Source organism: Hemitrygon akajei, chromosome 16 (genome assembly GCF_048418815.1).
Source record: "Hemitrygon akajei chromosome 16, sHemAka1.3, whole genome shotgun sequence".
In the NCBI taxonomy this organism is placed as follows: domain Eukaryota; kingdom Metazoa; phylum Chordata; class Chondrichthyes; order Myliobatiformes; family Dasyatidae; genus Hemitrygon; species Hemitrygon akajei.
The window spans coordinates 90,902,446-90,917,578 of record NC_133139.1 but is presented as its reverse complement, the minus strand read 5'-3'; the positions used below and the strand labels follow the sequence as shown (position 1 = coordinate 90,917,578).

Below are 15,133 nucleotides of genomic sequence, written 5' to 3'. Positions count from 1 at the left end.
ATTATTATTCCATCCTTCTGCCTTCTCCTCGTAATCTACAATGCCCTTGCCAATCAGGAACCTGCTAACCTCTGCTTTAATTGTACCCAGTGACTCGGCCTCCACAGCCATCTGTGACAATGGATTCCACAGACTCACCGCGCTCTGGCTAAAGAAATTCCTCCTCATCTCTGTCTGCAGAGGCATACTTCTATTCTGAGGCTGTGTCTTTAATTCTAGACTCTTCCATTATATGAAACATTCTCTCCACATCCACTCTATGCAGGCTTTTCAATATTCGCTAGGTCTCAACGGGATTCTCCTTCATTCAAAGATTCAAAGTACATTTATTATCAATTATGTATACATAACACAAATCTGAGATTCATCCACCCTTAGAAACACCATGGAACTTGTTCAAGAAAACATCAAACACACAATGTACAAAAAAAAGAACAAATTGCACAAACAGCAAAATGCAAGCGGACAACACATCAAATATCAAACATCAAAGCAGGAATCTAATGGAGGACTGAAGACCATGGGAGAAGAAAAGGGAAAGAAGCACCAGAGGGAGGGGACTGGCAGGTAAGAAGATAAGATGAGAGAGGGAAATGGGGATGGGGAATGGTGAAGGGGGGCATTACTGAAAGTTCAAGAAGTTGATGTGGAAACCATAGAAAGGGTGCAGAGGAGAATTACAAGGACGTTGCCGGATTGAGGGAGCAGGCTTTATGAAAACAGGTTGAGTGAATTCTGTTTTTTCTCCTTGGAGCGAAGGAGGATGAGCGGTGACCTGATAGAGGTGTACAAGATGATGAGAGGTATTGATCGCGTGGATAGTCAGAGGCTTTTTCCCAGGGCTGAAATGGTTGCCACAAGAGGACGCACAGGTTGAGAGTGCTGGGGAGTAGGTACAGAGGAGATGTCAGGGGTAAGTTTTTTACTCAGGGAGCGGTGAGTGCATGGAATGGGCTGCCGGCAACAGTGGTGGAGGCAGATATGATAGGGTCTTTTAAGAGACTTTTGGACAGGTACATGGAGTTTAGAAAAATAGAGGGCTATAGGTAGCCCTAGTAATTTCGAAGGTAGGGACTTGTTCGGCACAACTTTGTGAGCTGAAGGGCCTGTATTGTGCTGTAGGTTTTCCATGTTTCTATGATGTTCGTGCCATCAGGTTGGAGGCTACCCAGAGGGAATATAAGCTGTTGCCCCTCCAACCTGAGTGTGGCTTTTTCATGGACTGACACGTCAGAATGGGAATGGGAAGTGAAATTCAAATGGGTGGCCACTGGGAGATCCTGTTTTTTCTGGTGGATGGAGCGTAGGTACTTGGCAAAGCAGCCCCATTGGGTCTCAACAATGTACAGGAGGCCACACTGGGAGCACTGAGCACAGTGTATGTCCCCAACAGACTCACAGATGAATTGTTGTCTCTTCTGGAAGGACTGTTTGGTGTCCTGAATGGTAGTGAGGGAGGAATTGTAGGGGCATGTGTAGCACTTGTTCATCTTGCAAGGATAAGTGCCAGGAGGGAGATCAGTGGGAAGGGACTAAAGGACAAGGGAATCATGTTGGTAGAGATTCCCACAGAAAGTGGGGGGTTGGGAGAGATATGCTTGGTGGTGGGATCCCGTTGAAGATGGCAGAAGTTAGAGAGAAATATGCGCTGGACACAGAGGCTGGTGGGGTGGTAGATGAGGACAAGAGGAACCCTATCCCTCGTGGGGTGGCGGGTGTATAAGGTGAGGGTAGATGTGCACAAAATGGAAGAGATGCAGTTGAGGGCAGCATTAATGGTAGAGGAAAGGAAGCCCCTTTCTATGAAGAAGGAGGACATCTCCATTCTGGAATGAAAAGTCTCGTCCTGAGAGCAGATTTGGCAGAGACGGAGAAATTGAGAGAAAGGGATAGCATTTTTACAAGTGTAATGTGCTGTAAAGTTTCACTGCTAAAGTAATGGCTTCTCTGTAATGTTCCACTGCTGAGGTAATGGTTTCTCTGTGGCAGCAATGTTTGGGTTATGACTAGAGATAACAGAGCATGATAGCCAATGAGCAGAATGTTGTTCTTTTTTGTGTCTGGCAGCCGGGGAGAGATGAGGAGAGAAGACGCGAATGGAGACAGTTGGTAGACCGCTGGATGGAGTGGACTGGCAGTAAGGGTCCGAAGGTCAGTGACGATCGGAGGAGGTCGAACGGCCTTATCAGTGAGCTCCAACATTACGCATTAGACTGTTTCATGAGATTGGGCCCTTTTTCTTTTTCTCATTTTCTTTACTAACCATATAGTCAAAGTAAGAATGATAAAGCTCAGTCATTTAATCACATATTGTGTACTGTTTGTAATTTCAGGGTACTGATTTGTAACAGGGGACACATCACGAAGCATCCACTCAAACGAGATCTCTGGAGTTTGGCCGGGCGGGGGCGATCAGCCCCTATATTAAGCCGCTAGTTGAACCGAGAGTTGCACATGTGAAAAGGGAAAAGGTATTGTCCAGGCAGCTGTGACATCAATGGTTAAGTTGTCTCCAGAGACAAAGACAGAGAGATTGAGAAAAGGGATGGGGTGCCAGAAATGAATTAGGTAAATTTGAGGGCAGGGTGGAAGTTGGAGGCAAAGTTGATGAAGTCAACAAGCTCTGTGTGGATGTGGGAAGCATCTCCGATGTAGAGCAGGAAAAGTTGGGGAGTGATGCTAGTGTAGGCTTCCATGTAACCAACCAACAGGCAGGCATAGCGGGGACCCATGCCAGTGCCCGTGGCTGCACCTTCTGTTTGAAGGAAATGGGAGGAGCCAAAGGAGAAATTATACAGAGTGAGGATGTTCGCCAGACGGAGGAGAGTGGTGGTGGAGGGGAACTGGTTGGGTTTGGTTTCCAGGAAGGAATGGAGAGCTTTGAGACCTTTCTGGTGGGGGATAGAGGTCTCTAGGGACTGGCCATCCATGGTGAAAATAAGATCATGGGGGCCAGGGAACTTGAAATCATTGAAAAGATTAAGAGCATGTGAAGTGTCACGGATATAGGTAAGAAGGACTGAACCATGGAGGAATGCAGATTAGGAGTTATGTGGGGCAGGAACAAGCAGAAAGAATGGGTCTACCTGGACAGGCAGGTTTGCAGGCCTTAGGCAGGGGGTATAAATTGCAGGTGCAGGGTGAGGGAACTTTGAGGTTGATTGCAGTGGATGGGAGATCCCCAGAGTTAATAAGGTCAGTGATGGTGTGGGAGTCAATCGCCTCAGTAGGATCCTGCTTGAGGGGGAAGTAAGAGGCGGTGCCTGGCAGGTGTTGCCTGGCCTCAGCAAGGTAGAGGTCAGTCTGCCATTCTACTACAGCACCCCCCCCCCCACTTTATCTGTGGGTTTAATGGTCAGTTTAGGATTAGCGCAGAGGACAATGAGTTTAGCATTAGTGCAGAGGATGGGGAGGTTAGGATTAGAGCAGAGGATGGGGAGGTTAGGATTAGTGCAGAGGATGGGGAGGTTAGGATTAGAGCAGAGGATGGGGAGGTTAGGATTAGTGCAGAGGATGGGGAGGTTAGGATTAGTGCAGAGGATGGGGAGGTTAGGATTAGTGCAGAGGATGGGGAGGTTAGGATTAGTGCAGAGGATGGGGAGGTTAGGATTAGTGCAGAGGATGGGGAGGTTAGGATTAGAGCAGAGGATGGGGAGGTTAGGATTAGTGCAGAGGATGGGGAGGTTAGGATTAGTGCAGAGGATGGGGAGGTTAGGATTAGAGCAGAGGATGGGGAGGTTAGGATTAGTGCAGAGGATGGGGAGGTTAGGATTAGAGCAGAGGATGGGGAGGTTAGGATTAGTGCAGAGGATGGGGAGGTTAGGATTAGTGCAGAGGATGGGGAGGTTAGGAATAGAGCAGAGGATAGAGAGGTTAGGATTAGTCCAGGAGAAATCAGTTTCGTTCAATGCCATGCCGCTAGCACACTGCTGAGCCGATCTTCACTGAAGCACCCAGACCACATCAATCGGTTCAATCTTCTAAATTCCAATGAACACAGGACCGCAGCCATTAATTACTTCTATCTCCCCTGTTTTAATGCAATACACTGCCCTGTGTTTTTTAGTGATGTTGTTAATGTAATATATTTCCATTGTATAATCTGATACATGGCTATGTGTTTTATTACGGTGCATCCCACAAATGCAATACATTGTGCTTCTGGATTAATGTGATAAATAGCCATAATCCACTCTACTCCACAGTCCTGTTCCACTGTGATACACGGCTCTGTTTCACTGCGATACACGGCCCTGTTGCACTGTGTACACGGCCCTGTTTCACTGCGATACACGGCCCTGTTTCACTGTGATACACGGCCCTGTTCCACTGTGATACACGGCCCTGTTGCACTGTGTACACGGCCCTGGTCCACTGTGATACACGGTCCTGTTCCACTGTGATGGACGGCCCTGTTTCACTGTGATACACGGCCCTGGTCAACGGCGATACACGGCCCTGATCCACTGTGATACATGGCCCTGTTGCACTGTGTACACGGCCCTGGTCCACTGCGATACACGGCCCTGTTCCACTGCGATACACGGCCCTGTTTCACAGCGATACACGGTCCTGTTTCACTGCAATACACGGCCCTGTTTCACTGCGATACACGGCCCTGTTTCACTGCGATACACGGCCCTGTTCCACTGCGATACACGGCCCTGTTTCACTGCGATACACGGCCCTGGTCCACTGCGATACACGGCCCTGTTCCACTGTGATACACGGCCCTGGTCCACTGTGATACACGGCCCTGTTTCACTGCGATACACGCTCCTGTTCCACAGCGATACACGGCCCTGTTTCACTGCGATACACGGCCCTGTTTCACTGCGATACACGGCCCTGTTTCACTGCGATACACGGTCCTGTTCCACTGCGATACACGACCCTGTTTCACTGTGATACACGGCCCTGTTGCACTGTGTAAACGGCCCTGGTCCACTGTGATACACGGCCCTGGTCCCTGTGATACATGGCCCTGGTCCACTGTGATACACGGCCCTGTTTCACTGTGATACACGGCCCTGTTTCACTGTGATACACGGCCCTAGTCCACTGTGATACACGGCCCTGTTTCACTGTGATACACGGCCCTGTTGCACTGTGTAAACGGCCCTGGTCCACTGTGATACACGGCCCTGGTCCCTGTGATACATGGCCCTGGTCCCTGTGATACACGGCCCTGTTTCACTGTGATACACGGCCCTGGTCCACTGTGATATACGGCCCTGTTTCACTGTGATACACGGCCCTGTTCCACTGTGATACTTGGCCTTCTATCACCGCAATTTGTATCCTTGTTTGAAAGTGACAGACAGTTCTGTTTCAGAACTGGTTTGTAAATGATTCAATCTACTGTTTTGACAGGAGAATGATTGTTCTTCAGAGGGATACACTACAGCCTGGAAACAGGCCTACAGAGTCTACACTATCCTCCGATCAATCTTTACAGTATTCCTACCCTCATCCAGTTTATTCTTCCTGTTTCCTGAGCCCCTCCAGATTCTGACACTCAGTTGTGCATGACAGACACGTAACCGTGTGCTTTGGGATGTGGACGGAAACCAGAGCACCTGGAGGAAACCCATGTGGTCAGAGAGAAATGAGCAATCTCCATGCAAACAGCACCAGAGATCAGACTGAACGTGGAACTGTGAGGCGTCGTCTCTCCGAGCTGTGCCACCGTGCACCATGTCCCCAAGCTTGTTTAACATATCGCGAGGAATGCTCAGAAAATCAAACATTCTTTCTAATTTTACTTTAGAGAGACAGCATGGCACCAGGCCCCTCTGGCCCAATGAGCCAGTACCGCCCATGTGACCAATCATACTACTAACCCGAATGCCAGAGGAGACTGGGGCATCCGGAGTGAAGCCCACATGGTCACGGGGAGAATGAACAACCCCCTTATGGGCCGTGGTGTGAATTGAGCCCAGTAATTGTGCCACTCAGTCAGTACTCCCCCCTCCAGAGGGTAGCTCAGTGAGCCTCTCCTACATCTTGTAACTTCAAAACATTAAACCAATTCAAAGGAGGACACGGGAGACTGAAATGTGGGTCTAACTTTGTGTTTACTTTAAGCGAGGTGTGCAGATATCATGTGGTGGCACGACGACATACGTAATTCACATATTCATGCATATAACCCGTAATAAGTTATTTAAACAAACAAGAATGCATAATCAAACAATATATTTACAAGATTACTCAAATATAACTGAAATATTAAATACACAACAGTCTGCTCCTGTTCCTGCTCGTTCCTGGACTGTTTCTGGGTTTCATGGAAATTCACAGATATAGAAACATAGAAAACCTACAGCACAATACAGGCCCTTCAGCCCACAAAGCTGTGCCGAACACGTCCTTACCTGAGAAATTACCTAGGGTTACCCATAGCCCTCTTTTTTTCTGACCTCCTTGTATCTGTCCAAGAGTCTCTTAAAAGACCCTATTGTATCTGCCTCCACCACTGTCGCCGACAGCCCATTCCACACATTCACCACTCTCTGTGTAAAAAACTTACCCCTGACATCTCCTCTGTACCTACTTCCAAGCACCTTAAAACTGTGCCCTCTCGTGCTAGCCATTTCAGCCCTGGGGAAAAGCCTCTGATTATCCACACGATCAATGCCTCTCATCATTATACACCAGACCATCAGATCATAAAACATTGGAGCAGTATTAGGCCATTCAGCCCATCAAGTCTGCTCTGCCATTCCATCATAGCTCATTTATTGTCCCTCTCAACCCAATTCTCCTGCCTTCTCCCAGTAACCTCTGATGCCCTTACTAATCTGGAGTCTATTAACCTATCCTTGAAATACACCCAATGACTTGACCTCCACAGCTCCACAGATTCAATGCTTTCTGCCTTGAGAAATTCTGTTGTAAAGGAACTTCCATGTATAGCATCAATATCATTCACACACCTTGCTAATGTCCTGATCTCCCATTCGTTATTACACTTGGATGGTCCCTGCTCAAGTAGAACAGACTCCATTAATCCTCCACTGTTAGTAAATTGGTTTATCATTGTCACATGCCCTGAGATACAGCAAAAGGCTGTTTTGCCATCTAAACAGATCACTTCATCAATTCAGGTCATTCAGCAAGTACCTCTGTGGCCATTTCATCTCACAGCTCCCATTGGGCAGAAGCCTGGATAGTCATGAGACAGTAAGGGTATCCTTCAATTGAGTAAAATGACGATGATTGGTGTTAGTTCCCTCGTGTCAGCTGGAGGTGCCTCTATGGACTTCACTGGAGGAGAATCCAGGGCAGTGACAAGGAACTGCAAGATGAGAGAGGTAGGAGGAAGGGATTTGGGGAGGGAATCAAAGAGCCAACGCCTTGGCAGCCGGGGAGCAAAGCTGCAGCCAGCACACGTTACAACCAGTCCAGGCAGTCATGGAGTCCTAAGGCAAAGAAACAGGTCCCTCACGCCTCCTCCTCCATCTAAACTATTTAAACCGTAGAACATAGCCGATCCTAGCTTCCATAGCTGAACAAAGCCAGTCCTATTTAAACCGTAGAACATAGCCGATCCTAGCTTCCATAGCTGAACAAAGCCAGTCCTATTTAAACCGTAGAACATAGCCAATCCTAGCTTCCATAGCTGAACAAAGCCAGTCCTATTTAAACCGTAGAACATAGCCAATCCTAGCTTCCATAGCTGAACAAAGCCAGTCCTATTTAAACCGTAGAACAGTACAGCACAGGCCGGGCTGTTCACCACAAAACCTTTGAGTCTACTCCATGATTAGTTTAACCTCATTTTTCATACACCCATGTGCCTTTCTCATGAGTCTCTGATGCATCTGACAGTGCCACCACCCTTGACAGAGCCTCCCAGGCATTTACAACTCTCTGTGTGACAAACAATAACTTTAACATCTCCTCTATACTCTCCTCCTAACACCTTTAAAACGTGTTCTCTATTATTAGCCATTGCCTCCCTGATGGAAATGTGCTGGCTGCCCACTCTACCTGTGCTGCTGATAATCATATACACCTCTCGTGTCACCTCTCATCCTCCCTCATTCAAAGAAAAAAGCCTTGGCTCGCTCAGCCTCTCCTCATAAGATGCGCTCTCCAGTCCAGGCAGCGTCCTGGTAAATTTCCTCGGTACCCTCTCTAAAGCTTCCACATCCCTCCTATAATGAGGAAACAAGAACTGAACTCAATACTCTAAGTGTGGTCTAAGCAGGCTTCGTAGAGCTGCAACATTACCTCATGAATGTGCATTTCATTGCCTGCACTGGCCTCATATCCCTCTGAACTTTTCCTAATCCGTAAGACCATAAGACTATAGACATAGGAGCAGAATTAGGCCATTTGGCTCACTGAGTCTGATCCATTTTTCCTCTCAGTCCCAATCTTGTGCCTTCTCCCTGTATTCCTACCCCGGCCAGTCAAGAATCTGTCAACCTCTGCCTTAAATAAGTATAAAAGCTTGACTTCCACAGCCACATGTGGCAACAAATTTCACAGATTCACCACGCTCTGGCTAAAGAAATTCCTCCTCATCTCTGTTCTAATAGGACACCCCTCCATTCTAAGGCTGTGTCCTCTGGTCTTAGACTCTCCCACCATAGGAAACATCCTCTCCATCTCCACTCTTTTGAGGCCTTTCACCATTCGATAGAAATCAATGAGGTCACCCCTCATTCTTCTGAATTCTAGTAAATACAGGCCCAGAGCCATCAAACGCTCTGCATATGACAAGCCGCCCAATAATTTTTGTGAACCTCCTTTAAATCCTGTCCCATGTCAGCAATCCCGATGTCCATGAGGACTTTACATTCAGTAATATAATCCCAGCTGCTTTTGGCACCAATGGAAAACAGAGAATTGGCCTGCCGACCCCTCATTCCAAGCAGCATCACAGCTGTCCCTGCCCCATCCACATCCACATCCTATCCCAATATTATCTACTCCTACAAGACCCAAATCCCACACTGATCCCAGTCAGAAACATGCAATGAAGAAGCCTCGGAGGTGGATTCACAAGTAAGAAACATCTCCTCATCTCAGTCCTGTGGTGGTCCTATTTCCCGAGACTGTGGACTTCGCTGGGCAGTGCAGCAGGGCAGGCCGACACCTCACAGCTGCTGTGACCCCTAGTTCGATCCCGGCCTAGGGTGCTGTCCATATGAGTATGCACGTTCTCCCTTTGACTTCACATGCTCCCCCACCCAGTTCTTCTCACTTCCCAGAACTGTTGTGGTTAATAGTTTCAGGAGTTTCTCTAAGCTGTCCCTGGTGTTGGTGAGTGAACAGTGAGACAGGGTAGGTTCCAGGGTATAGGATTGATGGGATTGCTCAGAGACCTGGCAGAGACTTGAGAGCCTGAATGGTGACCCTTATCATATGAAGCAAGGCAGTTTAATTTTAATTTTATTTTAATGAGACACAGCAGAGAATAGCCCCTTCCGGCCCTTTGATCCATACTGCCCAGAAACCCCTGATTTAAACCTAGCCTTTTTGCATAGTAGGGGAATTAAGGGTTATGGGGAAAAGGCAGGTAGGTGGAGATGAATCCATCACCTGATTAACCATAATCTTACTGAATGGCGGAGCAGGCTCGACGGGCCAAAAGGCCTACTCCTCCTCCTATTTCTTATGTTCTTAGCCTAAACACAGGACAATTTACAATGATCAATTAACCTACCAACAGGTACGTCTTTGGACAGTGGGAGGAAACGGGATCACCTGGAGGAAATCCACAAGATCACGGGGAGAATGTACAAATTCCTTACAGTTAACGGCGGCAGGAATTGAACCCAGGTCGCCGGTCCGATAGTGTTATGCTAACCGCTATGGTACTGTACCGCCCCAGTTCTTTTGAGTAGCGGGGAAATCTACTGTCCTTATGGATTCAGAATCGGAATCAGGTTTAATATCACCGGCGTTGTGACATGGGATTTGTTCACTTTGCAGCGGCAGTACAATGCAAAACATGATAAATATAGAAAAATAAACTGAATTGCAGTGAGAATATGTATAATAAACAGTTATATTAAAAAGTAGTGCAAAAACAGAAATTAAAAAAAAGTGAGGTACTGCTCATGGGACCAATGTCCACTTAGAGGGGAAGAAGCTGTTCTGAATCACTGAGTGTGTGTCTTCAGGCTTCTGTACCTCCTTCCTGATAGTAACAATGAGAAGAGGGCATGTCCTCGGTGATGGAGGTCCATAATGATGGACGCTGCCTTTTTGAGGCACCGCTCCTCGAAGGTATCTTGGATACTACAGAGGCTAGTATCCATGACGGAGCTGACTAATTTGACAACTCTGCAGCTTACTTCAATCCAACACAAATATTTTATTCTTAGTGCTGTGTCGAACGGAACTAGTGTACCTCAGAGATACAGGAACATCTGTATATTTTTAGCAGTATGGAAAGGAATGAAGCAGAGGAAACAAGAGAGGATTTGGACTGACTTGGATGTTGAAAGGGGACCAAATTGGGGTATTTCAGAGGAACCCAAGGAGGGCTAAAAATATTTTTCTCCTCACAAGAGAGTTCAGAGAAAGGGAACGTGCCTCTAACGTTAAAGGCAGAAATGTAAATTTGCCCAGAGAATATCAGAGGTACAACTCTCTCTGAGTTACAAACTAAACCATAATTGTTATCTTTACTGTTGACCAGGAATGTTCTGGAAGGAAATCAGAGAAAGTTTACAGATCAACCATGATATAGTCCAGTGGAATGTCCTTCTCTCTGCTATTATCCACAGACCAAACTCTGCTGACGGGATCTGCTCAGTAATACCATGGCCTGTGGTAGGGTCTGGCCAAGGGTGTTAACATGCTCCGCGATGTGGGAGAGTATTCCCCACCCCTAGGCCGACCAGCCCAAATGAGAGTAAAACTGAGGCGAAGGTACCTACCTGGGACATCTGCGGTCGGAGGTTGATCTCCTTGAGATTGATAGAATGAGGCTGAAGGTTGTTAAGAAGCTGGCACAGGAGGACGCCATCCCTCAGCGCCCAGGCAAGGTCACAAACTTGAGCGTTCTCCCAGGTCACACGGTGATTCGGGGGCAGCACCTTACAGTCGATCAGCCAGTTGGCACATTGTCTCCAATTCTCCATCTCCCAACAACATGCGTGCGTGGGTTCAAGAGAAAAGGAGAATGAGAGAATTCAGCTGAAGCAAGCTCCGGAGACACCAGTCACCTGCTCATTATATTTCCGTTGTTAATTCTTTCCTCCAGAGAGCAACAGCTTGCTAAACCACTAGTTCCTTCCTCTTCCAATGCTTGAATAAAGATCTCACTTACACTGCCTCAAAGCATTTTGGGACTTGTAGTCAGCAATCACTGCCTGAACCTCAACTTCCAGAAGGCTTTGCAATGAATGAAGTTGATTCCTGATTCACTCCATTTCACACTGCATTGGGCAAACAACTTGTGCTCATGGAGGAAAACTGTATTTTCCTTACTGATACTTTTGTGTGTTTCTGTTTCACTGAGACCTTCTCACGTACTTCCCTCTTCCCACAGTCTTAGCAATAAAATGTCTCCCTGCCCCTTGTGCCCCTGTGTCTCAATCTCGGCTCCTGCCAAAGCACAGCCGCTGAGGTTGCTGCTGAAGTAGGGGCCTCTGCCCCAAGGAGGTCATGGGAACTAGATGTGTGTGCAGAAAGAAAGGAAGAAAATCTGGTTTTGCAGGAAGAGAGTAGTTGGTTAAAACCTTCGATCATCCTCCGGCATACAGTAAGACCATGGTCGATCTGTATATGGTCTTCCATGTTGTGTGGAAATTGCGTGACCTTCCTGTGGGCACTTTGGGCTTCTCCAGTTTCTTTCCTCATTCCGAAGTGGAGTGGATTGCTGCAGGATTGATGGGAATGTGGGGAGAACAAAAGACTTAGGTCAAGGTAAATGTAGTGAGAATGGGGGGTGATGGCCGGTACCAACTCAGTGGGCTAAAGGACCCTGTTACTCTACTGGATCTCTCTATGACTGTGACCATCCTGCCCGTTCTGAATTCCACGTGGGAGACTTTGTTTAATAATTCACCCAAAAGATAACAACTCAGGTGACGTGCACTCCCTTGACAATCCACTGCAGGTTCCGGCCTACATAGGATTGCCGGGAATGCCGGCACCTGCGGCGCGATTATCGAACCTTCAAGGTTGTTTTCCCAATCTTTAGCGACAATTGCCTGAGGCCCGGTAATGATCAAACTCAGCAATGGCTGTGTACTTGGTTTCAAACGGATACAAGGGGTTTGAAGGTGATGGAGTAACCACTTCCTGGTGCTGAAGGAGCTGATAAGGCCTTTGGGAGTACCTTTCACCCAGTGAGTGGGACCAGGAGGTGCTGTGTTATTATGGGGCAACAACTCTCATGCATCTTCACTGCCCAAACCCTCGGCAAACTCACCTGAATTCAGAGTTCACATTTCACAGTTCAGGTTCATTTAGTTATCACATATCACATGCATATCCAAACACGCAAGGAAATGTGTTGTTTGTGCGCAGGCAGCAGCCTGCAAGGGCTTTTAACAATGCTGCCCTCCCAACCGCACCCCACCATACCACCACCTCACCACCTTCTGAACTCCCCTTTGCTGGCCTCTTCCCTTTCCTCATTCTCTAACCATCAAAGTCAAAGTCAAGTTTGCTGTTGTCTGCACCAGTACTTGTTTGCACAGTTGCAATGAAAAACTTAATTCCAGCAGCATCCCAGACACAGAGCATCCCATGCGCAACATTCACAAAAAAAGCATAAGTTATATCCAATTTTACAAGAATAAACATTACAACAAATAAGAAACAAAGTCCATTCGAGTGCAAAGTATTATACTGATCACGTTGTGCCCACAGACTCAGGAACTGAATGGTTGAGGGGAGTCTGAACTCAAAAACACTCAGCTGGTCGGCAGCATCCATGGTTAAGGAAGCAGAACGTTTCTGAGTGAAAGATGGTTTCTGGACCTGAAACGTTGACTTTGTTTCCCGTTATGCAGTTGCTGCCTGATCTACTGAGTACTTCCAGCATTTTCTGTTTGTGTCCATGGAAATACTCATCCCTCTGCCATGATGTGTACTCTACACCCATCTAGTGGTGAGCAGAAGAATGTCAACTAATCCCAACACTGGTACAAAATAAATCCACTCACTGAATGCATGCCCCTAAAATTTACAAGCATTTTTCCACAATTCAAGGGCCTGGGTTATAAGGGGAACCTTGGTAAACTAGAAATTTAATCCCTGGAGTTTGTGAGACTGAGAGGTAATCTTACAGAACAGTGTGTATGAAGTATTGGACTATCTGTATATAAAAATAACAAAAAGAAAAAAGGTTAAAAGAAAAAAAACACAAAGCAGAAAAGAGCATTATAATTACAGAATCAGCCCTGATGGATAAAGTCCCGTAATCGGCAAGTCTTGGAGTTGAGGCCCAAAGGTTAAAGTCTCACAATCAGTGAGTCCTGGATTTGACATCTGAAAGTTAAAGTCCCATGGTTAACATGTTGTGGGGTCGAGTGAGGCCTGGAGGGTAAAGTCCTGTGATCTGGGAGTCCTGCAGTCAAGACGTGAAGGTTAGAGTCCCATGATCAGTGAGTTCTGGGATTGAGGCCTGAAGGGTAAAATACCGTTACTGGCGAGTCCTGTGGCCAAGGGCCAAAGGTTGAGGTCCCATGATTAGCTAGTCCTGGGCTGGAGGCCTGAAGGTTAAAGGTCCATGATTGGCGAGTTCTAGGGGTGAGGCTTGAAGAGTAGTGACCTGTAATGGGTGAGCCCTGTGGTCGACGCCCAAAGGTTGAAGTCCTTTTGTAGCCTGGGGAAAAGTACACAAGCAGGACAACAAATACTTTTTTCAGGTCTTTATTTTCTTTATCCGTTTTAGATATTTTAATGCAGAAAGAAGGTATCAAAATAAAAACAATGAAATATATTTTTTAAATAAATTCCCGCTGTTACAATCTCAGTTTAATTTCAGACCACACCCTTGTTACGTATGCAGAGTGAAAATAATTACAACAAAATATACAAACTGTCAATTCTTTAAAAAATACAAATATTAGAATCCCACCAACACTGTAGCTTCTACACAACATCAAAAATATGAATAAATACATCTCATCTGAAGTATTCACATTGGCACACACGTGCTTAACCTCGAAACGCATATAGGCTAGCCACTGAAATGAGCTCTCCTCGTGTGAACAGAGATACACACATTCACATTACTCCTTTACATTCACATTCGGACATGAAACAATTCAGACAAAGATAAACTTGTACTGTACAATATATTGCCTTGTAGTTCAATTATTAAAAAGGCTAACTTTTTAGGCCGATAATAAAATTCGCACAACTACGCTATTCCAGCATTGATCAATTTACTTGCAAAAATCTTTCCTCACCCAACCTGGGAAAAGCACTCGAGCATCATTCTCTCTAGAACATGACAACTCTTTGTTCTGCTCCACATGTGCAAAATGCTGTCACCGTTTCCTCTTACAGGCACAGGCAGCTATTTTAGCATTATCAAGGTGAATACATAAGTGCACTTTAACAAAAAGAAGATTTTCAATGGTCACCTGGTCACAGTCCCATGATTGGCAAGTCCTGGGATCGAGACCCAAAGGTTAATGTCCTGTGGTCTCTGAGTTCTGGGATCGGGGCCTGAAGGCTAAAGTCCTATAATCGGTGACTCTCGAGGACCTGATATCTACAAGTCTGGGAGTCCAGAGCCAAGTCCTGAAGGCTCAGTGGTGGTCTCTCTAGGGGTTGGTGGTCTGCCTGTCTGTGTGAATGAGTGTCTGGGAATTGGACTTGTTTTGGTGGTCTGCCTGTCTGTGTGAATGAGTGTCTGGGAATTGGACTTGTTTTGGTGGTCTGCCTGTCTGTGTGAATGAGTGTCTGGGAATTGGACTTGTTTTGGTGGTCTGCCTGTCTGTGTGAATGAGTGTCTGGGAATTGGACTTGTTTTGGTGGTCTGCCTGTCTGTGTGAATGAGTGTCTGGGAATTGGACTTGTTTTGGTGGTCTGCCTGTCTGTGTGAATGAGTGTCTGGGAATTGGACTTGTTTTGGTGGTCTGCCTGTCTGTGTGAATGAGTGTCTGGGAATTGGACTTGTTTTGGTGGTCTGCCTGTCTGTGTGAAT

The 15,133-nt window shown here is 46.6% G+C and overlaps 1 protein-coding gene across 2 annotated transcripts in view; it reads right to left on the bottom strand.

The window, feature by feature from the left end:
- Window positions 1–11,283, bottom strand: part of LOC140740293 (proto-oncogene vav-like) — a 199,750-nt gene extending 188,467 nt beyond the window's left edge. For both annotated transcript variants that reach the window (XM_073069438.1, XM_073069439.1), the window contains exon 1: window positions 10,902–11,283. In XM_073069438.1, coding sequence (XP_072925539.1) covers window positions 10,902–11,105 — 204 coding nt within the window. In that variant the 5' untranslated portion in view covers window positions 11,106–11,283. The remainder of the gene's footprint in view (window positions 1–10,901) is intronic.
- Window positions 11,284–15,133: the final 3,850 nt, after the last annotated feature.